The sequence below is a fragment of the Solanum stenotomum genome, chromosome 6, assembly GCF_019186545.1.
Source record: "Solanum stenotomum isolate F172 chromosome 6, ASM1918654v1, whole genome shotgun sequence".
In the NCBI taxonomy this organism is placed as follows: Eukaryota; Viridiplantae; Streptophyta; class Magnoliopsida; order Solanales; family Solanaceae; genus Solanum; species Solanum stenotomum.
In genome coordinates this window covers 5,603,102-5,630,167 of record NC_064287.1, presented here as the reverse complement: position 1 = coordinate 5,630,167, position 27,066 = coordinate 5,603,102, and the positions used below count along the sequence as shown (strand labels likewise).

General features: G+C 32.9%; 1 protein-coding gene across 1 annotated transcript; it reads right to left on the bottom strand.

Moving 5' to 3' along the window:
• LOC125869189 (putative threonine aspartase) lies at positions 1-22,720 on the bottom strand. The gene is made up of 9 exons (XM_049549753.1): positions 22,503-22,720; positions 22,229-22,279; positions 20,719-20,839; positions 20,466-20,564; positions 3,546-3,712; positions 1,809-1,972; positions 1,445-1,565; positions 1,233-1,337; positions 1-461 (listed from the first exon to the last, which is right to left on the bottom strand). Exons 1-9 carry the CDS (start codon positions 22,653-22,655, stop codon positions 372-374), a joined length of 1,071 nt encoding a protein of 356 aa, XP_049405710.1. The 5' UTR covers positions 22,656-22,720; the 3' UTR covers positions 1-371.
• Between the last annotated feature and the right edge of the window lie 4,346 nt (positions 22,721-27,066).

Below are 27,066 nucleotides of genomic sequence, written 5' to 3'. Positions count from 1 at the left end.
TTGTCCATTATTTGGCAAATTTACTCTCTTCTTTGCAACACACAACCAGATTACAAAAGTCAAATCAAGTAATGTTTAAGCTTTTTGTGTCAATGAGGCAAACCTCATTAATTCTTCATCCCAAAAAGAGACCCTTTTCCATATGAAGGAAAAACTTGAGTTATTCCTCTCTTAGCTATCAAAATCAATTTTAGTTTATCATTGGAATCTCTGATACCGTTTGGCTCAACTACGTTTATAACGTTCCTTCAACTGCAAGTCTATCGGTCTCGGACGTATCTTGGGTAATTAGATTAACTGATGATGCCATTGAAGTGGGAATGGGGAAGTCTTTTTGGCCCAATTGACACTCCTGTTCTCTTGCTGCAACACTACCGTTCCTTGGAGATGAGATTAATTCGTGCAGCAAACTCATCAATTCCAGCTTTATTTTGCTGTTTTTTACTCCTAAGCACTGAAACCTGTAGAAGATCACAATGATAGCTACACTGATGGTCGAAGTTAATGTTAAATGATAACTTGTGCAGTGACATTTTGCAGCAACAGCAGTCAAAAATAGTATGTTAAAGAACAGAATCAGCGCAACTTGTGTGAGATCTGCAATATTGAAAGCCTTATCCTCAACATATCAACACAAAAAGCTAGATTTAAGCAATGCCTATTATTCCTTTTAACTAACCAATTATAATGATTTATACGCAGATCAGTATATGATAAGTGCACAAACAGGTTATTATCATCTTGAACCTCATTACCAAGTCTAAGGTTCGAGCTTTAGTTCTCTAGGTTCAATTGATTAAGCTCGAAGATTGGCTGCTGGTCTTATTAGTAACGAATTTTGACAAAAGCCAAAGGTATTGTGTAACTCAAAAAAGTATATATGAATAATTAATCTCTCGTGTTTTCCAACAATTAAGCAGATATTTGTCTAATGGATGGGATTCTCCTAAAAAAGAAACAAGAATATGAACAATGACAAAGTAAATAAGCCATCAATATTTTCGGTGATCAACTTTGACCATAACCAACTTGCTCCTAATTAATCTAATTGTCATTAAAACAACATTGCCAATTGTCATGCGCTCCTGCCTTTACTCCCCTCACCGCTCCCAAACACACACACACAGAAAGAAAGATAGATAGAGAGAATTATTAACTTGAGGTACCATCAGTTTAAACACAGAAATCATTGTATGCTGCATAAAACGTGAGAATATGCAGATTTATGATACCTTGGGCATATCCATAGAGCTGCCAAAATAACCTATTCCAAAAGACGAGGAAGAATATACAGCTGCAATCTCAACAGCTTCCAGCCTAGCCAAACTGCCCCCAACCTCTGGACAATGGATTGCCAGCCAATGGGGAAGTTCCTTTATTTTCTTTCCTTCAGATAAAAAGCATGAGAAAAGAGAAAGATAAGGGAACACTGGAACAGTCTTACCAGTCTTGGAGGATCTGCTTGAACTAGAAGGAATCCAGCACTTCGGTCAACACTGCATTGGCTGTTTTCTTGAATAGTTTGCAAAACCTTTTTACAGGCAGAAGATGGACCAGCTTGAGACCTGCAGAAAGAAACATGCAAGTACAAAATTTCAAGTGCAAAAAGCGAGATGGAATATATGTTTGTTTAAGTTCACAAATTTAACAATGAACACTAATTTTCAGTAATATTCATGGATTTTGCAGGTAAAATTTTCCCCACGATATAGAACTTCAATAACCATATTGTCTATATCTAATAATAAGGAGAAAAGGTAACGTGGACAAATGGGAAAGCAGGTATCTCAGAGACATGGCAAGCATACAGTGATGATGAGATACAGCATTCCCGAGCAGCAAATCCTTTCATTAGGTACTCTCCAGCACCACTGACACAGCATCCCACTATAAATGGAGCTCCAAAAGGTCCCCTTGACGATGCCCAACAACCGGAACCATACATTGCTGCTAGACCTACACGCCCACTTACCTGTTATAAGTTCAAAGATTGAAATAAGCAATCCAAAGAACTTATCAACTCAATATAAGAAAGAAGATAGGACCTCCGCTCTTGCAAATACAATAAAATTTGGAAGCAGGGAAAGTTTCACAAAAATTTAGTAGGCTAAAGAAAATAATAGACAGTGAAAGCAAGAAAACTGTTCACTCCAAGTAGATTGTACGAATAGTGCAAGGAAAAGAGAAACCCAATGCTCAACCAGAAGCAAACATCTTGGACGAAACCAAAACTGTGATACAACTTCTGCTTCCTTCAATAATATATTAGTTTTTCAATATTCAGTTAAATGGTGCTTGTAAAGACGAAGTATTATATAAGCCTTTCAAGCAGTCCATTATGAGCAGAGAATCAAGTGCAGGAAAAGGATATACAGAAGAACTATGAAGAAGAAATGAGAGGAGGGTAAGAGAAAACTATCATTCAAAGGATGAACATGATAGGGCCAACTGCTCATATCAAACCAAAAGGAAGAATTCAGGCCACAAACAATTGAGCATTGTAAAGTTTCTCAATATCCAACGAAATGACAAGGCTAATTTATACACAATAATAACATCTAAACAATACTGCGAAGTTTAATAGAAGCAGCGGAGGTATAGAAGATGGGAAAATATGTGTATATTATACTTGTTCAAACAGCAATATCTGTAATTTACACACAGTAATAACTTCTAAACAATACTAAGAAGTTTTAATAGAAGCAGCGGGGATATAGAAGATGGGAAAATATGTGTACACTATCTAGATAGAAATAAAGAAATACAAGAAACTCAGTGTTGTTAGCACTTAGCTTGCACGGCCCTACGTTCACTATCCATCACTGTCAACTCTTTTATATATTAATAAGGGTGAATTGTATCCTTCTTCCTCCATTTTTCTAGAGGATACACCAATTAGCTTGAGGGTGGGACATTGTAGATGTTGTCTGACCAAAAACTGTATTTGTTCTTTGATGAAAGTCCTTTGATAGCCAAGACCTTTAAAAATCAACACAGAAGGAGAAGAGGCTGCCTGAAAAGGTTAATCAACAGACAATTCTGTCTTGTTAGAATTACCAAGAAATCAATATGGATAGCTGGTTCTTTCCCAAAAGGCATGTCCATTGACAAATGCAACACCCCTTTTCAAGAATTGCAGTTGTGTTCAATAACGAACTTCAACTTATATTATGACAGAATGAGAATTTTCTACTTTCCAAGTCCAAACAACAGTGTCAACCATATTCAGGCTCTAATTACAACTTACGATAATCTTACTGATAAAAGAACTGAGGATAATCATAAATTCATAATCTTCATCACATAAATTTAAAGCCTGAATTCAGGACACCCACCACCACCAATTGAAGTAACTAACACCCAGATAAAACTGCACCAGTTACAATCCTTCTGATTTTGAAACCTTCAAGTGTATTAAATTCATTCACAACATGCACATGTATACAAGAAAAAAATCAGAAGTTGGGCAGAGAAACACCTACTGCAAAACCCTCAAATTTATTACAATTAGATAGAAATTTAAAAATCATTTCTAGTTTTATCACCTTCAGTGCTATCCCACCGCTAGAACTTCCACAAGGCATATGTCCTTTCGAATCGAGACAGATAACCCCAACAGTGTCTGAAATTAAGTCTTCATATAATGCATCAAGCAAGGAGATTTGGTCACCCACTCCATCTCCCCTCAATTGATCAGATGGTTGGCTCTCTACTTCTTAAAAAAATGCACATGTATGAGATACACATACACAGGGAAGAGGGAGAGGGTAACAAGTAATTAACAATATACTAATATTTTCTCACTATGAAAAATTACTGGAAAACCAAGATGGTCCAGCCAACTAGAAAATAGTGTTAAACAACAAAAACACTAGTGTAGTCCCACAAGTGGCGTTTGGGAAGAGCAGTGTGTATGCAGCCAGCAGCCTTACCCCTACCTTGTGAAGGTAGAGAGGTTGTTTACGCTAGACCCTCAACTCAAGTAAAACATATCAAAATCAAGCACCGAAAAAGAAAATACAAAAGTGAAGAAGATAAGATAAAAACAAAATAAGAAGAGAATAGTAGCGACAACAAATAATACGGTAAGGACACAACAAGGTAATAATAAAATTGAAGAATAAAATAGTTGAAGAGTAATAACAACAATACTGATAAGGGAACCAGACAACGTTCCACTACCCTGATCTTTGAGCTCCATATCCTCCTATATAGGGTCATCTCCTCGGTAAGCTACAGGTGCGCCATGTCCTGTCTAATCACCTCTTCCCAATACTTCTTCAGTTACCACCTTTACCTCTTATGATACCCACCATTGTCAACCTCTCACATCTCCTCACTAGGGCATTCGCGCCTCTCCGCCTTCTCTATAGAAGCAGTCAACTGAGTTCTGAACGAATTAGCTCCTTGGTAATGGCTTAATCTATAGATAGAAAGCCCTATGATGGGAAACTACCACGTTAGGTTTGGAGAGAGATGGGACCGGTTATATAATAGGGGAAGCAGATGCAAGCTTTTTCTTTCAATAGCCGGCCAAATGACTACAGGATCATCGGTCTACTCTACCTCAATTCACCATTTCGAACCTTATACAGAAGGTTTTTCCGTACCAGCTCCTTCTACCTATACCGCAGTTGAAGCACCTAAAGGAGAATTTGGTGTCTTTCCTCTTAACAAGCCCGACCCATCTCAATTTTGCCTCCCTTATCTTGTCCATCAGGGAGTTCACTACCACCTTGTACGAATATCTTCATTCCTAATCCTATCTCTCCTTGTATGCCACACATCCATCACAATATCCTCATTTCGGCTATTTTCATCTTCTAGACATGCGAGTTCTTGACTAGGCAAAACCCTGCCTCATACAACATAGATGGCTTGGCAACCACTTTATAGAACTTAACCTTTAAATCTTGGCGGCGGCACATTCTTATCACGCAGAACACCGGATCCGAACCTCCATTTCATCGACCTCACTCCAACATGATGTGTAACATCATTGTCAATCTCATCATTTCCTTGGAATATTGACCCAAAATACATAAAACTTCCTCTCTTGGAGATGACTCAAGTATCAATCCTTACTTCTACATCTGCCACGTGAGTTGCGTCACTCAACTTGCACTCTAAGGGTTTGTTTGGAATGTTGGACAATCATAGATTGTCCTTGGATAAATATTTAGTACTGCTTTATCTCTTGTTTGGTTACTATTCATGGGATAAGTTATACCAGAATTAGTTATTAGTACTCAAATAAGTTATCCTTGCCATACAGTGGATTAATAGTACTAGGATTAGTTATCCCAAGATAAAACAATGAAAATGACAAAAATACTCTTGAGATTTCTCAAACCCTTTTTCTACTAAATAAGGTGGAGGATATTTTTAAAAAATAAAATAAAATCTTAGAAACTATGCAAGACATGTTATTTTTAATACAACAAACCAAGCATCCAATAAGAAAAAATAGCAGAATAACTAAACTCAACATAACTAACCCAACATAACTAAACTCAACATAACTAACCCAACATAACTAATCTCAGCATCACTTGTCTTCAAACCAAACGACCCCTAAGTACTATGTCTTAATCTTGATCAATCTAAACGCTTTAGACTCCAGGTCTATCTCTAAACCTCCAGCCTATCGTTAACTCCGCTGTGTGTCTCACCAATCAATGTTATATCAACTGCAAATAACATACAACATGGCACTTCCCCTTGGATATGTCGCGTCAGTTCATCCATCACCAAGGCAAATAGAAAAGAGGTAAGAGTTGATCCTTGGTGTCCATCAAAGTTACCCCTTGAGACCCCAAACACCTCTCTAGCTACTTCCCTAATGCAAGAAGCGTCCTTTCCCGCACACTATTTGCATCCCCACTACTACCCTAAGCCCCCATCGCCATCAACTTCTCCCCATCTCCTGAGCTCTGGCAGTAGTCAAGCCACCTCATTTGAACCTCGGTAAGAAAATAGTGTTTATGCGGAAGCATTTTATTTTGTGCGAACCTAGTTAACTAAGAACCTATATAATAAAGTAAAATGCATATATATAAAATTATATATATACATGTCCCTGAAGTAAAATAAGTAGCTTGCAAAAGATTAGAGTCGATCCCAATGACAAAAATGCACAATCAGAGGAAATGCATCTCCAGTCAGTTCAGTCTACTGGAGATATCAATTATGTCAAAGATAGTATAGTAACTAACATGGTCGACAAGTAGCCTAATGCACAAGATATAGTTTGATGATTCCATAGAGGATATCATTTAGACTCTGCAAATTGTATAGCAGGGGAATATTTCATATACTGAAAAAATACAACCTTGTATATAGCACAAAGTAATAGCTTCTAAGGACACTACTTACCAGAGGGTTAAGATTTTCCTAATGTCCTTTTCAAAAGAACAAATTAAAAAAAAGATTCACCTAATGTTAACTAAATACAAAAAATGGGATACTTGAGACCTCATAATATGAATGTTAGTTCATCAGAACTCAAAATAGTACTCGTTCCATTTCAGTTTATGTGATTCTTTGTAGTCTGTTGCAAAAAGAATGACAGTTCTAAATATGGAAACACCGTATTCTACAGTTAGCTTTTTACCTTTAATGAGAAGCTTCTATAACCACATAAATTTTGTGACATGTTAAAGGCCACCAGTTTCAAAAGTTTTATAGCCACATATATGCTATAGCATATTCTAGACCAAAAATTTCAAAAGTCTTCATTTCTATCGTAAAAACTCTGTCCCATTAAAATTATGTCGGATAAATTGGAACATAAGAAGTAATTTTGTCCACTTATTGGCCTTCCCCACATCATGATAAACAGCCCCATTGAGGAAATCCAAGAAAAATCTTAAACATAGGCAAAATGGTAGCCTTATCAAAGTCGAAAGACCTTGGGTAACAATATACTACAACTTACCAGATATTGCATTAGTCTCCTTAGCATTGGTCATCTTTATGTCAGGAGCATCATTTACAGCTTTGGCATCATCAAGCATTGCGTTGTATATTTTCCATTGGGTTCTTGCCTTCTCAGTAACAAGCGACTGTCTCCATATCACAAATAAATAGCTTACTTCAAGCCAAAATCTAGGAAGAATACTGATCAAAAGAAAATATAATATTTAGATAGACCACCCATCTAGTTTGACTAAAATTCAAGAGATCTCCCTTTTAGCTTAAAAGGAGCTAAGCACTTCCCTCTAATTATATAGATATCTCCCCATTGTTAAAGTGTCATTCCACTCTTAATTTGGAGCACTGGCAGAAGAATGTCTATGAATATTTTAGCATTAAAATGCATTATTATGACTCGAGAAGTCACTATTTGAAGACAACTTTCATGCACTGATAAAAAAAAATCATAGTAGGAAGTTGTTGAGATTATGATTAAGCAAATCTAACAGCTTAAGCCTTTTAATGAGATGGTCACATTCTTCAACATGACAGTAGGCAAAGATCCTGGGTTCAAGTCTCACCATCACCCTTTATCAACAAGAATTTTTATGTGTTTGGCTTAAAAAATAAAAATCAAGCCCGCACGTACATAGGTGTGTTGAAAATATAATATAATCAAATAAACAAAATTGTGATCTCTCTAACCGTTTAAGCATTTCGAAGAGATTATCATACACTTCAACAGAAGCAATTAAAATTAAAAATTAGGAAACTGGAATGTCATGGATAACCGGTTTAGCTCTGCAAATAGTTGAAGTGAGTGGTGGAAACTTGTGATACAGTTAATTTTGAACTTTTTAAGAGAGACCAAAGGGTGTTACTCTAGGGTATTGTAATTTAAAGTAAAGTCTTTTCAACTATATCTAGATGTCACAATGAAGGAAAGAAGACCTTTATTGAATTGGTTGATAAAGGTAAGATCGTAGATAATAATGAATAGTTGCTTGCCCTCACTAACAAAGGACAATAATCCCTCCCCTTGTGACCTATTTTTACTCGTTTTTGGATATATCTCGATACAAGGACAAGCACTTTTGTAGTTATCAAGGGACATTTGAGATGTCTCTTCAACGGAATATATTACCCTTTACATAGGAGTGAGCCAGAGTTTAGAGTAGAGTAGGCTCCAAGAATCCTAAAAGAAGGAACAATTATCATAAATATATTGTTGTTAAGTCCCACATCGGCTCATTAAAGATGAGAATGTTTCTTTTTATATGAACTTGGACAATCCTCACCTCATGAGCTAGTTTTGGAGTTGGATTAGGCTTAAGGTCCATTTCTTTAACATGGTAGCAGACCAAACAAAGTTCTTAGATTCAAATCTAACCAGCACCCATTATTAAAAACCATTTCCACGTGCTTGGCTCATCATAAAGAATCATGCTTGCATGTGAGGGACCGTGTTGAAAATATAATTAAGTAAATATCTCTAATAGCTTAAACTTTTAGATGAGATGGTCTTTTTTTTGTTTTTGAAACTGGTAACATTTTAGATAAGATGGTCATACACTTCAACATATTTTATTCAATGTAACTACTACTTGTGTCTGACACCTAAGTAAAAACAAATCTACAGTTAAGACGAGTGTATTCTACCTCGTCAGCCTCTGTCATAGTTGATGGTAAAACAATACCTATTCCATACCTACTTTATGACATATCTTGACAACTTTACATTATTACATATCTTGTTACATTATTACATCACTTTTTTCCGCTCTTATCTTCTCCTTCTTGTTTTCTTCCTCGTTGATTATTCCAGCTGGACATCTGGAATTATATTATCTTCTCCGTTGCACTTTAAACATATATGGTCCGGGTATTTATGACCAATTAGCTTGCAATATCTGGTTAATAATTCTGCTGAAATAAATCCTTCTTTTAATGCTCGTGTCGTAGGTCGTTCTTCTGGTTTTAGTAGTGATAAAATCCATCTTTGGACTTCATCCATATCTGCTTTCCTTAGCTCCCTTGAATTAGAATAAATCATTAACTGATCTCTTGCATAGTAGCTCCATATAGCATTTCCATTTAAATAATTGTTTGCTAGCTCTTGTATGATAGTTGATATACCAATTATTCTTTTGTTGGCATAAAAACTTGGTATCTCTATTTTGCATATCTCTTCTTGTTGTCCGATGTCCTCGGGTATAATCATATCTTTAGTCAGTCCTATCTTGATAACCTGTATCGGAGGCTTTATCTCCTCATATAATATCTCCGCTGGTGCCGTATAGAATTTTATATAAAATAAATTTCCTTTCGTAACTCTTTTGTATGTGATAAATGCTTTGTGTAGTTTTGGTATTCCACTAACTTCTTCTCCGTCGTATGTGTATACGGTATTTAACAGTCCGTAGTTGTAACATGTTCTTACTAAATTAGCATTAGTTTTCGGTTGCGCAATTAACTTATTATATCCTTGTAACTTTTGTGTCAAATAATCTTGGTTTGGTTCTTTTGTAGTTGATCTGGGGTTGCGGTTTAAATAGGTTTGGATTTTGTGGATATTTTCAATATTGGTTCGTGTGATGTAGTTATATGTCTTTTTCTCATTTTGATTTTGTAAACTATCTGCGTATGTAGATGTTTGTGGTTCTATGGATACATGTCTAGGTGTCCTTTGGGTAAATGGTTTTGCAAATAGCTGGTTTAAGTTAGCATTTTTATGTTGTTTATCGCTAACTTGTTTGCTTGTACCTGCAGCTGTATTTAAACAAACGTTATGGGTTTTAAGGAGTTTCCCATCGTCTCCTTTTAGCTCTGGGTTTTTTCCGTTTTCCGGTTGACGTAGCTCCGCATTTTTATAGTCATGCTGCTGACTAGCTTTAGACTTCAGATTATCTTCATTAGTCTTTAGCTTTTGTATCTCGTTGTCCATACTGTCCACTTTTATACAAAGTGTAGTTATGGCTTTGAGTATCTCTTCCATTGTATTTTCGTTCTCAGTCTGAGTAGCTTTGTCTTGATAAGTAATCTGTAATAACATTCTTATCAGTTTTTATTACTTCAATTGTAAATGTGAAATTTAATATATTTAATACCAATCTCCTTATTTCTTTTGTTGTTACCGAATCTTGTATTTTTCTTGTTAGCCACCATTTTACTTGTGTATTATCTGTTCTTATAATAAATTTGTTATATACAATATATGGTTCAAATGATAATAAACACTTATATACTGAATATAATTCTTTTCTATTTATTTCCCATTTTATTTCTGTATTATTAAACGTTCCTGAATAATACCTGCAATGATGTTCTATCGTAGTGTCATCATACCTGTATTTTAATATTCCTCCATAACTTTTTTCACTCGCATCTGATTCTATTATATAAGTAAATTTTTTATTTTCATCTGGAAAGTATAGTTTAGGTAAGTTTTTACATAATAATTTTACCTTTTGTATTTGTATTTGGTCTTTTTTATCAAACTGATATTCTATATCTTTCTTTAATTTTTGTTGTAATGGTTTTAAATTCTCTGCTAATTTTGGTATGTATTCTCTTACTTGATTTACTAGTCCTAAGAATGATTGTAATTTCTTTTTTGTGTCTAGTTGTTCATTTGAGTTAATTATTTTTTGTACTATATGTGTTTGCATTTTTATTCCGTTTTTATCAATTTGTATTCCTAAGAATTCTATTTGATTTTTCATTATATCAGCTTTCTTTTTACTTAGACTTATACCTGAATATTCTATGATGTGTATAAATTTTTCTAATAATCTTATATGTTCATCTTGTGTCTTAGAATATAATAATATATCATCGATGTACACTACACAATTTTCTATTTGTTTAAAGTAATTGTCCATAAAGTGTTGATATCTACCTGGTGCGTTTTTATATCCAAATGGTAATACATTCCATTCATAAAATCCTTGTGGTACAGTGAATGCTGTTAGTTTTTTAGATTCTTCTTCTAGTTTTAAGTGGTAAAATCCTGATTTACAATCAAATTTGCTAAAATAATTATATCCTTGTATTTGTCTTATCTTTAGTATTTTATTTGGTATCGGATAATTATATGTTTTAGTTTTTGCATTTAAATTTCTATAATCAATAACCATTCTACTTTTTCCTCTTTTTTGTTCACTATGTTTATTTACGATAAATGCCGGGCTTGTATGCTTACTATTGCTTTCTTGTATATATCCTTTTTCTAGTAATTCATCTATATGTATCTTAAATTCGGTTAAATCATTAAAATTATACTTTAATGGTTTTTGGGTTATTATACTGTTATTATCAATTAGCTCAATTTTTACTTTTGTTTTATGTTTTTCCCATCCTTGTAAAGGATCCTCACTATATAATAATTCTAACTTATCTTGAATTATTTTTACTTTATCTATAGAGAATATAATTAATTCTATTTTAGGGTCTTCTTCTTTTATATTTTCTAATTTTTGTGTAATTTTTTCACTTCCTTTTATCCATTCTGTTGTTTTTCGTTTTTTATTATTTACTCTTTTTGCTCCTATTTTTTGTTTACACGGTGTCGTGAACCACCAGTGTGTTTTTGTTATTATATGTGGGTATAATTTTTCTAAAAATGGCATTCCTAATAGCATATCTTTTGTAGTTAATTCAAAGTTATATATTTCTTCTATAGTTAATATCTTATCCCATATTTGTACTTTTATATTTTTTGCCTTATATGTGATCATGCTTCCTTCATTATTAAATCCTGTTACTACTATAGGTGTTTTTAATTTTTCCCACTTATCTTCTGGTAAACAATTATATTTACATATATTAGCTTCTGCTCCCGTATCTATCATTGGTGTATAATATCGGTTGTAATATCCTTCTATTATTATCTTCGCAAGTATATATATTTTCATATTTTTATCATACTAAAGTCCTTTTTATTATTACCCTTTTATTTTCATAATTTATTGTTAATTGTTTGTCTTCTAGATTATATGGTTTTACTTGTTCTAACCATTTTATTCCTAAGATGATATTTTCATTTCCTTGATATATTTTGAATTTTATCACTATTGGTACTCCTCCGATGATTATTTCCTTTTCTGTAGTTTCTTCGGTATATATTAATGCTTTTGGTAGTTCGGAGCATGATTGTTCAATAGTTATTATTTCATCTTCCGTCACTAATTCTCTTGTAATATAATTTTCTTCTCGTCCTGTATCTATTAGTATTAAATATTTTCGTTGTTCCATTATTCCCGTGATGTAGTAATGATATGGTTTTATGTCTTCTTCCATTGATTTTAGTGGGGTTTTATCTATTCTCCTTGAGGTACTCATTTTTGATGATATTTGGGGTATCTCATTGTTTATTCTTTTCGATGTGCTTAGTCTTTCTTTTACTATTTCTAAATCTTCTTCTATATCAATTTCATTATAACTATAATCATTTTTATCTATGACTGTAACTATTCTTTCAAAGGGATCTTCTATTTTTATTTTATTTATTTTATTTTTTGCTGTTATTTTGTGTTTTGTCGTTAAAACATATAAGTTTTTACATCTAGCTGTAAATATTTTACTTCCCGGGGCTAGTTCTATTCCTGACATTTTCCAATATAATACTAATGATTTATCTATATTTCTGTCATTTACTGCTACTGAGTAATTAGCACTTATTATAAATTTAAATTTTTGGTATATGAGGTTACCTTTTACCGCACTTATTATGCTTTTTTCTATAGGTTGTATAATTCTATCATCTGCTAAGTATATTTCTATGGGTGTATCTATTCCTTCTCTAAAACATGCTTTTATTAATATTTCTGTTCCTCCTAAATGTACATATTTAATTGGATTTTTAGCCTTAATATCTTGTATTTCTTTATTTATTATTCGTTTATTTATTATTGGTATTTTAGCTTTTCCTTTAGTGTATTTGCAATCTATGATATGTTCTCTTTGACTTACTACGTAATATTCTTCTTTTTGTCGTTTAAACCAGTTTCTTATTGTTGGTATTTCGAATATTTTTGCTACACTTAGGTCTAATTCTTTTCCTTTTATTTGCTCAAATATATTATTATCAAATATTATTTTTTGTTCTGTCGATTCTTCATCTTGATATTTTTCTTTAGTTATTATTTGTATATCTTTTTCAGTCATTGATATCGTATTCATTATCCGATTCTATTACTGAGCTATTTTCTATTTCATTTTCCGATAATTCATATATACTATCATTGCTTTCTAATTCATAATCTACGTACTCTATTTGTGTATATTTTTCATCGTCTATTATTATTTCTGATATTTGTTTTTTCTTTGGATTTTTAGGTAATTTACAATCTCTAGCTATATGTCCTAATTTTCCACAATTATAACAAGTACATTCCGTTAGTTTTCTTTTTGGTCTATATGGTCTTTTGGTTTTGTAGTTTTTTACATAGTACCTTCTTCTTGGTTTTTTATATTTATATTTTGATCTATATTTTTTATTATATTTCTTTTTATTTTTATAATATCTATCCGTACAACCAAATTGGGGTGCTGTCTTATTTTTGCAACATGCCAAGTTTTTTACTAATATTTTTTCCATTTTTATTTCTTCTTTATGTTTTTCACATAGTTCTATAAACCATCGTTGTAAGAATTTTATTCTAGCTCCTAAGGTATCTGTTAATTCTGCTTCATTCCAACTTTTTATTATTTTTGAATTAAAAGGTTCTGGTAATTTTGTAAAATATAATTTTCTTATTTCTTTACCTTCTTCTATGCTATATGTTCCTTTATAATAGTATTCTCTAAATGCACATGTATATTCATCTATGTAACACATATTACATATTGCTAATTTTGTCATTAGATTCCGATTTATGATTTTTTCTTTATTTTGTTCTTCTACCTCTGTTGTCATACTACTAAATTCATTTCTTATAGCTATTTCGTATTTATATAATATTTCCATGGTTGTAGTGGCTATTTCACCATCAAATTTTTTATTATTTCTTAAAGTTGTTAAGCTTTCATTTGTTAAATTTTGTAGCCATAATTTTACTGTTCCTATAATTGTTCTTTCTATGTATCCTGGTGCCTCTGCTATTACTATCTTGTTATCTATTAATTGTTTTGATATGTATCCTACCCATAATTGGATTGTTTTATTTATGTCTGCTACACAGTCTAAATCTAAAAATTCATGTTGTCCAGTTATTGGTTTAGGCGTCCATTTTTTATTTAATCTTTTATCCCATGTAGTTTTTTCTTTATTATATTGTTCATAATTTTTATTATAATATTTTGGATTAAAATTTTTTGGGTTTTTTACTCCTGATGTGCTAGGTTTTTCGTCCATGTCTACGTCTTCTGCATTTACTTCTAAATTCTTTGTATTATCTATATTTGCTAAAAGTTCCGTATATGTTTCACTTGTTTCCGAATGTTGTTCTAGATCATCATCGTTTATTTCATCAACTCTTATTTCGGGTAGATTATCTTGGTTATTTTCTTCTTTTTCTTCTAATTCATCTTGTAATTGCAATTTTTCTTTAATTTTAATTATCTCATTTGCTAATTTTGTTTTTTGTTCTTTTTCTTTTTGTTTAATTTCATACATTTCTTTTAATATTGCTAGCTCTTTTTCTAGCTCTATTATTTTAGTATTTTTTACTTCTTCTAATTGTTGTACTTCCTTTTTTGCTTGTTGTTTTATTTTTTCAATTTCCGTTCTTCTATCTATTTCTTCATTTTCTTTTGTTATTCTTACCATAGCAGTTAAACTATCTTCTAGTTTTACCGTTTCTTTTTCTAACATTAAACTTATATTATCACCTATTTTCTTATATCTTCTTCCTAGATTAGAAAATATTATCTTTATTTTTAATCCGTCATAATTTTCATATGTTTTTTCATCTATTGCGTATTCTTCTTTATTCATTTATAAATTATGTTGTAGTTTATATTCTAAGTTATTTATTTGTATTTCTAGATAAAAAATAGTCTTTCTTTGTGCTAGTATAGATTTGTGACAAATTCCTGCAAATATATTACTATTAAGTCTATTTTGCCTATGTTCTAATTCTTGTCGTTTTTCTATAATTACTTCATTAAGTTTTTGTCTATATTCGCTATTCTTGTTATTCATTGTATTTTTAAGTATTGAATATATTTATATTCTATTTTAGATATATTATCTATTAATTGATTTAATTTTTCGTTATCAGTCTTTGTGATATTAAGTTGTTTATATTCCGGATATAATTTGTTTAATTTTCTTCTTATTTTTCTTAATTTTCTACTAGTATTTTTCTTACCATGTTTCTTATTATCCATAGCTCTGATACCATTTTTCGGTGCGGAACTGGTAGTTAGTGGATTCATGGAAGTGATGATGTGGTAGCTGATAGTTTGGTAGGTGAATATTTTATTTGAAAGCTTTTACTATAGTATTTTTTTACTAAGTGTCTTAATCTTGATATCTCTTTAATATTATTTTTTGGTAGTGCTAAATTCATGGTAACATGTAATAATATTTATTGTAATATTCTTCCGATAGTTGTTTTAATCTGAATATTTCATTTATATTATTTATGATATATTCTAAATATGACATATCTTGGGTTCTTTGATACATACATAAATTTTCTTCCATTAATTGTTCTAATAATTTCATATCTTCCATAGCTTCTGTCCAATATTGTAAATATTCGTATTTCATTTTAGTCTGAATTTATTTCTAAATCGTACCATTCTATTCTTTCATTATCTAAATATAGATCTTGTAAATCTATTTCATACCATTCTTGATTTAATATATCTTCTGATTCGTAATCATTAAATATTTTTTCCCATATTATTCTTCTTAATTCAATTATTTTTATATCCTTAAGTACATATAATATTAAAGTTTCATAATTTTTTATCATTTCATCATGCATATATGTAGTCATGTTCGTTGTCTATGCAGATTTTATTTTCAACTATTCCTTCCTATCATATTTATAATTGATTAAATTCATATTAGATCATTATGAACTAGATTATCTTTATCATGTTTTCCTGTCACTACTAGCATCGTACTTTAGCGGATACTTCCTTCTTATCAGCGCCTCAACTTTGTTTACTCCCCTAAACGGCTTTCCTCGCCTACCGGTTTCAACATTAGGATGGCATAGTATAGAAGTTTTCTCCCTGTTTCCAGTGTGCTAATAAACTAGAAATCATGATTCAAATAATTCTAATACATAATAACTAACATAAATTTATTCAATCACATATATGATATTCAGGAATATATGAAATTAGTTCCGCATATATTTTGAACAAAATACCTTTGCTTCTTGCTTTGCCATGCTATCTGAAATATCTGACTGGATTTCAGATTTCTCCATATTAACTTTTAAGTGTTTAATATCTTAAGAGAGTATTTTGAAAAGAGAGGATTTTTATGTAAGAAGAGTTTTATTGCTTTAGGCATTGCCTGCCTTTTAACATTTACATCCGATTCCTTATATAGACATACAAACTAAATACTCATCCTAACACGTTTTTTACACTTGTCCTCTACTATTTACTACTATTCATGACTACTATTCATGAATAGTTTCTATTTTATCTTATTAAGACTTATTTACACCTAACCTTTACACTTGTCTAATATGCACATGCATGCTACTTTGCTTTACGGCTTATTTACAATCTACACTATCTACATTTGTCATTATTTGACAAAAGACCCATACCTACTTCATATCTACCTTATGACACATATCTTGACAACTTTACATATCTTGACAACTTTACATTATTACTTCCGTTCTTATCTTTGACATAACTTTTTCCGCTCCTATCTTCTTCTTGTTTTCTTCCTCGTTAATTATTCCAGCTGGACATCTGGAATTATATTATCTTCTCCGTTGCACTTTGAACATATATGGTCCGGATATTTATGACCAATTAATTTACAATATCTGGTTAATAATTCTGCTGAAATAAATCCTTCTTTTAATGCTCGTGTCGTAGGTCGTTCTTCTGGCTTTAGTAGTGATAAAATCCATCTTTGGACTTCATCCATATCTGCTTTCCTTAGCTCCCTTGAATTAGAATAAATCATTAACTGATCTCTTGCATAGTAGCTCCATATAGCATTTCCATTTAAATAATTGTTTGCTAACTCTTGTATGATAGTTGATATACCAATTATTCTTTTGTTGGCATAAAAACTTGGTATCTCTATTTTGCATATCTCTTCTTGTTGTCCGATATCCTCGGGTATAATCATATCTTTGGTTAACCCTATCTTGATAACTTGTATTGGAGGTTTTATTTCCTCGTATAATATCTCTGCTGTTGCCGTATAAAACTTTACATAGAATAGATTTCCCTTAGTAACTCTCTTATAAGTAATAAATGCTCTATGTAGTTCCGGTATTCCGCTTAGTTCTTCTCCGTCATATGTATATACAGTATTTAGTAATCCATAGTTATAACATGTCTTAACTAGGTTGGCGTTAGTTTTTGGTTGTGCAATTAGTTTATTATAACCTTGCAGTCTTTGGGTTAAATAATCTTGGTTTGGTTCTTTTGTAGTTGATCTGGGGTTGCGGTTTAAATAGGTTTGGATTTTGTGGATATTTTCAATATAGGTTCGTGTGATGTAATTATATGTCTTTTTCTCACTTAGGTTTTGCAAACTATCTGCGTATGTAGATGTTTGTGGTTCTATGGACACATGTTTAGGTGTTCTTTGGGTAAATGGTTTTGCAAATAGCTGGTTTAAGTTAGCATTTTTATGTTGTTTATCGCTAACTTGTTTGCTTGTACCTGCAGCTGTATTTAAACAAACGTTATGGGTTTTAAGGAGTTTCCCATCGTCTCCTTTTAGCTCTGGGTTTTTTCCAGAAAAGTTTCATTAGAATATAAAGTTGGAAGAAGAAACAAGTCAAACCAAGAGACAAAGAACTGGACTTCTATTTATGAATTGTTAGAACATGAATAGGTTTATACAATCCTATTAGAATAGGAATAGGATTACACAACCCTATTAGAATAGGAATAGGTTCATACAATCCTATTTAGAATAGGAATAGGAATAGTAAATAGTATCCTACTTGGTAAATGATTGTATTCTAGAATCTATAAATAGGGTCTCAATGTAATAATGTAAACAACAGCAATTCAATAATATTCTTTTCCTATATTTCTCACATGGTATCAGAGCCTCTACAATCTTGGTAAACAATCAAAGAGCTTCCGCCGGCGGGCGGCAATTATCCATATATGCCGCCCGTCCGGCCAACGATTATGTTTGCAAAAATTGGGTCACCATGTATCTTTCCGATGACTATTTTCTCATATCTAATTTATGTAGCACCGTGCCATCATTCCGGTGACTACTTTCTTATATCTAATTTGTGTAGCACCGTGCCATCATTCCGGTGACTACTTTCTTATATCTAATTTGTGTAGCACCGTGCCATCATTTCGGTGACTACTTTTTCATAGCAACGTGCCATCATTCCGATTACTACTTTTTCATATATAATTTGTGTAACACCGAGCCATCCTTTCGGTGACTACCTTTTTTTGCATATCTGATTTGCATAGCACCGTGCATCTCTCCAGACTACTTTTCATATTTAATTTGTGTAGTACCGTGGATTTTTCCAAACTATTTTCTCATATCTGAGTTGCATAGCATCATGTGTCTGAGTTGCATAGCATCATTCCGGTGACTACTTTCTTATATCTAATTTGTGTAGCACCGTGCCATCATTCCGGTGACTATTTTCTTATATCTAATTTGTGTAGCACCGTGCCATCATTTCGGTGACTACTTTTTCATAGCAACGTGCCATCATTCCGATGACTACTTCTTCATATATAATTTGTGTAACACCGTGCCATCCTTTCGGTGACTACCTTTTTTTGCATATCTGATTTGCGTAGCACCATGCATCTCTCCAGACTACTTTTCATATTTAATTTGTGTAGTACCGTGGATTTTTCCGAACTATTTTCTCATATCTAAGTTGCATAGCATCATGTGTCTTTTTAGTGACTCCTCAGATTTTATTTGCATAGTTCCATTCGTCTTTCCAGTGACTCCTCAAATCTGATTTGCGTAGGGTTGTGCCATCATTCCAACTCCACCTGTATAATTTTTCTTTTTCAGTAGGATCGTGCCATCATTCCAACCTTACCCATATTATTTCTCTTTTTCAATGGGGTCGTTCCATCAATTCAAACTATCCTATATAATTTCTATTTTCTAGTTGGGTCGTGACATCATTCCGACCCTACCCATATAATTTTATTTCTTAGATTGTGACCACTTTTAGCCATCAAATCTAATACTCCGGCATATGAGCATGTTCCGGCCAGTTTTTGGTGACTTTTTTAATATCAACTCATCTATTGATTCCAACATGATCCATTTACTTTATACTAGATTTTGAGCACTTTGTTGCTCAGGGGAGTTTAGTAGCCTTGTATGTCAATTATGTGAGTCACTCTATGGTTTGAAACAGTCTTTGCAAGTTCGGTTTGGAAATTTCAACACTATAATTTTAGTAATTTTATCACTCTGTGTTTATTGGCATTATGCATCAAATTCAGTAATTCATGAGAAGATTAAGCACATTGAGATATCGGCATTATGCATCAAATTCAGTAATTCATGAGAAGATTAAGCACATTGAGATTGACTGGCATTATGCATCAAATCCAGTATTTAATGAGAAGACAAGCACATTGAGATTGACTGTCAATTTTGTGAAGTCGGCTGATCAACTTGCAGATTTCTCACCAAGCCACTCATTGGTCCTCGTATTGATTACATATGTAACAAGCTAGGTACATGAATTGTATGCACTAGCTTGAGGGGGAGTGTTAGAACATGAATAGGTTTACACAATCCTATTAGAATAGGAATAGGATTACACAACTTATTAGAATAGGAATAGGTTCATACAATCCTATTTAGAATAAGAATAGGAATAGTAAATAGTATCCTACTTGGTAAATGATTGTATTCTAGGGTCTATAAATAGGGTCTCAATGTAATAATGTAAACAACACAATTCAATAATATTATTTTCCTATATTTCTCACATGAATAAATTTTGAAAAAGGAAGGATGCAATGAGTAGAACAAGAGTTGTAAACAACTTTTTCATCATTAATTAGTGGTTAGGTCCCTTGAAATTCAAAAAAGAAAAAAATTCAGCCAATGAAACCAAAGTAGCCAACCTTGATAAATAACGTAAAACATCAAACAATTTTTTATCATATAGATGAACAATGAGTAATTTACAACAAAGAAGCATCAAACTGAATGACACGTCTCTCACCTATTTAATTATTTTTCAGTCCACACAAGTTTATTGGACCCGCTTCCTTTTTTAGCAACTTCCAATTTCTTTGAATTCTTAGACAATTATGTTTTGCCAATAATGTATTCATATTGCACAAATATAGTAAAAAGAATGATGATATATCAATTGAAGCAATATAGAGTTATTTACAAGACATCTAAAGAAGAGTCATCATACATTGGAGATATTCGTCCAAGCAGTGAAGAACCAGAGATCTGTTCCTTGGCCAACAAAACAGCAATCTCAATGGCATTTCTGACACCTGGTAATGGTTAACTTCACAGAAGATGTAGCAAGAGTAAACAAAATGGATGCCACAAGAACTTGAAGTATTAACTCTAAAGCAATAACAACAAACTTTAGAATACATCACCAATGCACGACCTCTACTTTCTGCAATAAAGTACATGATCATTGGTTCTGAGAATACCTGGCACTGCACCTACAGCACCAAATGCTCCAGAATCACCATCCATAATAATAGCATCACACTCCACATGACTATCCTCTGTCAAATTTGAACCCCGTCCAGCATTTGTATTTGGATCATCCTGCAAGAATATAACTTCACCTACACTCCATGCTAGAAGGGGATTTTAAGACTTCAAGATGGGACATTTTGTGCAAAAAAATATTTTTTGAGAAGTTATAACAAACTTTAATATGATTTCGACATTTACAAGCTCATATAACAGCAGAAACAAGCTTGACGCAAGTGACTCATCAAGCATCATGCACTTTTCACCCCATTGCTTGGTAATTGAACTTCTTTTTTTGATAACCATATAATTGAACACCTTCTTCAATCAACTATGACAAAGATTGCAACTAACTTATATGATATTACATTTCAATACAAGGTAAACTTACAAGTAAATTTTGTTACTACTCTGGTACCTCTATCCCAAATATTATATCCAGCTTTTTCTAGAGCTACTCACAAATTATGTGGTTTTACCAAAAGAGGTACTTTGTAAACTATACAACTAGAAACTTGTATAGACACACTTCCTCTTCCAAAAACCAGTTTGTCCTTAATCTATTCTTTAAAGATCAAAAGTAACTAGTGCGTCCACATGCACCCCATCTAACTAAGACGGTACTCTTGTTATCCATTTCAATGACGAAGCAACTTTAAAATAGGACATTCAATTAGATACCAGCATGCTAATCTTGACACTATTGAAGTTACTTTGAACAGAGGAATAGTTTTTGTGACAGTTTTCCCAAATTTCAACATGTCCCTACATGATGCATATCTCATGGAGGCAATAAAAATGCATGTCCAAACCCTAGAAGCTCACTTGCCAAGGAGGCCATCCAAACAACTCTTTACTATGAAATTGCTTGGCGAGATCAAATAATGGCATGAATCTCTCACTTCCCGGGAAATGTAATGCTTTGCTTAGTAATGTTGATGCCACCAATGATCCGCAGGGCACCAATATCCGAGACAAATTTCAAAGAAGAACTTGTAAAAGTTATTTGAGATTCATGGGTGACAAATTAGGAAAAATTGAGAGAACCCCATGAACCCCTTATAAATTATAAAAGCTTATTCTCCAATTTACAGACATCTCAAGATAGTTACTAACCAGAATATGACCACGGACATTACAATCAATGTCGAAACAACTTAAACCTATTTTATGTCAAGTTAGGAACTTTGCACTTGTCTTACCATCCTTTTTTTATAGAATGGTAACACTTACTTGTCTGACCATCTTTCCACCCGAATTTGTTTATCCTACAAGCAACATATTTTATCTAAATTTCCTCACCTCTTAATAAATTGACCAACAGAAAACATCACTGTTGTGCATAATTCTTCCAAGTTTCTACAACACAATTACGTCGTCTTGAGATGTCGATAAGTACACTGTCGAATACAGTTTCCACTATAAGGTTTTCAGGAAAAAAGTAGGAAGTAACTGAAGTACCTCCAATACTTGAATTGCTGCTGTAACAGCGTCTATGCATCCACCAGCACCCTGAAATTAAACCAGCACAACCACAATATGAAAGAAATTTTAAGTTAGTTGCTTCAGAGCATCTTTTTTTACCATGAATTAAAACATCAAAAACACATATAACTGGAATCGATACACCGATCAATTTGCATGCAGAATTAACTATTAAAGTTTCTTTTTTTTTCTTTTCTCACTTCTAGATCCTGACAAGGATGAAGCTATTTATTCATATTTTGAGAGAGACCTTTCGGAGAACGGAAGCGGCAGCGAGACACGCTCGTTTCATTGGTGAACGGAGAGCTTTCTCATTCGATGGTGAGTGATATCCAGCACCGACGTGTACGGCGACGAAGAATGTCGGAGTTGAGAGATTCCGATCAGTAACCTCAGTGGCCATTACTCTTTTATCTGCTCGCCGGTGTAGTCAAATCGTCAGGAAGGAAATTGGAAGTAAAAGGCCTTGAAAATATTATTATCAGAAGAGTCCTTAATGTACAGAGGTTAGATCATTTTAGTCCCTTTTATCTTGTTTTTCTCTTCTTCTCTTATCTTTCTTTACAATTTAGAATCATATTTATTTTTATTGTATGCAAAAGATTTTAATTGCTACAAAGATGTGACAATTTGTTAACCTATATCGATAATATAGATTCAAAACCCTAAAGCTAATAGTAAAAATTTAAAAATAATAAACTTAATGAGAAGTGTTATCAATTAATATTACTTTTTTTATTTTTTTAACAAAAATGTATTTTGTTAGAGTGTTTGAAGTAGAATATCAATAATGTCACTAAAGCATTAGTCATTGTACATGTATTAGCTATGTCAGATTATGATTAGCCCTGCGCTATTGAGACTGATGCAAGTGGTCTAGAAATTGGTGTTGTTTTGATGCAGCAAGGGCATCCAATTTTCTATAGTAGCATGCTACCGGTTCCTAAACACCAAGCCAAGTGTGTGTATGGTAAAGAGTTGCTTGCACTAGTCTATGATGTGAACATTCTATTGTGCAAACTTATCAAAGAACATTAAAGCATTTGTTTGATCAAAATATCCATATAGAATTCCAAATCGCTAGGATCTCTAAGCTTATGGCATTTGACTTCTCTATTGAGTACATTAAGAGACATGATAATATATATAGTTGTTGATTCTTTGTCTAGGAATCAAATAATTGAACTATTATGTCTTTCTTTGTTACATCGTGATGATACGTTGTTTGATTTGATTCAGTAGTCACCGATTTTGATGTTGTCTTGCAAGCTTTAATCACCAAGCTATAGGTGTGCCCTTTTAAATCCTTTACTTGGATCGGTGAAGAGACTAGTTGGCTTTGGATTCAGACTCATAGTCTAGATATAATTCAATTGTGGCACTCCACTCTTCTAGGTGGTCACTCTGTCATGGATGTTGCTACCAAGAGGCTACATTTAGCTTAGATTTCATATAGGGCCTTCGTAGGTCTAAGGCAAGAATGTTATTCTGGTGGTTGTGGATAGATTGAGTAGATATGACCATTTCATTTACTTGCAACATTCAATACACTGCTAAAATAATAGCTCAAATTCTCTTAAATAATGTGTTTAAGTTACATAGCACTCTTCCTACTATGTTTAGTAATAGGGACCCTATATTTCTAAGATCTTTCTAGAAAGAATTGTTCTGATTTTAAGGGTTCAACTGCAAAAGTTCACTGCATATCACCCTCAGACTTATGACGAAACGAAGGTGTTAAATAAGAATTTGGTGACTTATCTCATGTGTTTCTAGATTATCCTTTAGAATGAATCGCCTACTTATCATTTGTTGAATGGTTGTATAATACCATTCATGTTTCCATTCAAAGTAAACCTTTTGAGGTTTGTATGGACAAAAACCTCAAATTCATCTTCCTTACTTGTTAAGGAAGCTTATACTGAGATGGTTGATAGATCTTTGGAGGCTAGAAAGTTGGCATTGCATTTCTTAAATTCCACCTATTCAGATCTAAATAAAGGATGAGGGATATAGCAAGCAAACAAAGTTCTCATAGGAGGTTTATGGAGGGATATCAACTATATTATTTGAAATTACAACCTTGGAGATAGATTTTTGTGGACACTACTGCTTAACTAGTTAGCAACTGAGTACTATGAGCCTTATTGATTGTGGAAAAAGTAGGTGAGGTTGTATACAAGTTGATACTAGCTGCAGATGTCCTAATACACCATATATTTCATGTCTCGCAATTGAGGGTTCCATATGCTACTAACCATCATCATGTTCTGCACTTGTCTGGTCCTTACTATCTTATACCATAGTTTATTCTGGAAAGGAGAATCGCCAATAATGGAAAGGAAGTTGTTTTTCATGAGTTGGTTAAATAGCTTAGCATTAGGAACTCCTTATTGAATTTATTCACAATTTTCCAACTTTTAAGCCTTGAGGAAAAGACGAGTCTTCAATTAGGGCGTATTGATGCACATTAAGGATTTAAATAGTTGAATAATGGATGAGATGGATCAAATTGACAAAAATAGTTACATTATGTTAGCATTTTGTTAGCTAGTAACAGTTCACAAAGTTTTTTATCACCGTTCAAAGTTAGTTAGTGACATGAGACCAAAAAGTATATATGTTTTAATCATTATTTACCTCCCATTTATTATTTATATTTGTCCTTTATGAGTATGAATTTTATGGATTGTGCCAAGTAGTGTATTTTATTTGTAGGAATATATTGGTGTAAAGTTGAAGAAGTTTGGAGCTAAAACCAATTAAAGATGGAAAATTATAGAAGAAAATCAAGCAGACAGCTTAATGGAAAGATTGTAATATAATATTAATATTTATGTCACGACCCGAGCCTACACCCTGGACGTGGCCGACACTCGAGAACCATTGTTGGTCCTCAAGCGAACCCTCATCCTGACTGACTACAAGCAGAAGACTAACTCAAGTATACAAAGCTTAAAATCTGAATAAAAATAATATATTCAACTCGCCACAAAATAGGCAACTTAAGTCTTTAAAACATTTAACAAAATAAATGAACAGACTTCTGAAACTCTACTGTCTATCTATGAAAACTCTAACTGACAAAGATGGAAGTCGGGACAAGACCCACGACATCCTAACAACTGATATAAATAAAAGTAAAAGTGGAACCCTCCGGAAGCAAGGAGGCTCACCATAGCTAACTCAAACCCCATGTGGTATCAACGAAGCGTCTGTTGATGATCTTAAATACCTGTATTTACATCATGAAATGATGCAGGCCAAATGAATCAGTACGTGGAATGTACGAGCATGTAAGGGGAATTCTAAAGCATAATCATAAGCTTGAACTTGATAAAAAGGAAACATACTTACCTCCCCTCAACTCACTCAACTAAACTCAACTCAAGAATAAGAAACATAGTTCAACTCAATGGTAAGATATTCAAATCAGTAAAATAAGTCTCAACTCAATAATAATAAGATACTCGACTCTAGGTACTCAACTCTGAATACTCAACTCTATATAAAGCAACAATACACATGCAACATATGGAAAGCTTTTAAAATAGTAAAAAGCAACTCAGTGTATTGGAGAATACAATAACAACTCAATTTATATATATAATAAAATATAATATAACTTTGTGGGAGTTTCTCTAACCGACAACCATCACTATGAGCTATGTGATAATATAACGTCTCGCCTACGCTGCTAGAATTATCTTATAACTTGCCAAGATATAGAACACCTTAACTAAGTGGATCCACTAGCCTATGCTAAAAAACATTGAGAAATCATCTAAAAAGTATGACCATTTCTATCCACGTTTGCTACATGGTTTATGGAGACTTAAGTTATCTGAACTCGTCCCCATATCGGTGCTCAATACTACTCCCAAAAATATACTCAACTCATATGTTTAAAAACATAAATCTTTCTCTGGTTTGAGATTATTACTCAAAAACTAGCTTAAAAACTCTCTTGGAAATCGGTGTTTCCTCTCTTGTTTAAATGTGAAAATATTTACTCTCTGGGAATATTTAGTTCCCATATAATTTTTTGAAGAAACAGAACTCAACTCTTGCTCTTATTAAACTCAATGCTCAAGTCTTTAAAAACAAGTTTAAAATAATTGTAGAAGACTTCTCAAAAAAGGTTCATGCTGAATTATGGACGTGAATAACTCAATTCAAGGTTTTCAATAACCGTAACTAGAACTCAATACTCGAGACTCAACAATTCAGAACTCAAGAACTTCAATCATAACACTTTCTTCAAGAATGCTTGGCTCAGAGGGTTTATGCGGAATTATGGGCATGGACTACTCAACTCAAGGACTCAAAGATACTTCTCATCTTATGACTACTCAATTTATAGGGTTCATGCGGAAATATAGGCATGAACTACTCAACTCAAAGACTTCAAGGGTAAAATGTAATAGTCCCATGGTTAGTAATATAATCTCGAAAAGATTAGGAACTCGATATTTAAGACTTAGAACTTGAAGATACTATTTCTCTCAAAGATACTCAACTTATGGAATTCATGCGGAATTTATGGGCATAAACGACTTGACTTGAAGGTCTACATAAAAACATGGAACTCATATATATGACTCTTCTCATTCTCATACCTACTTCCTCAAAACTTAACTCAAATCGATGATGGATCTCAAAGGGTTCACAATTGAACTCAAAGGCTTTCTTGAACTCTACTCTTAACTCTCCCTTGAATATGAATTATGAATTCAAGAGTTATGGTTCATGATATAAAGGATCTCGTGATGACAAGGTAGACTCATGAATACATTCTCATACTCACTTGCTCG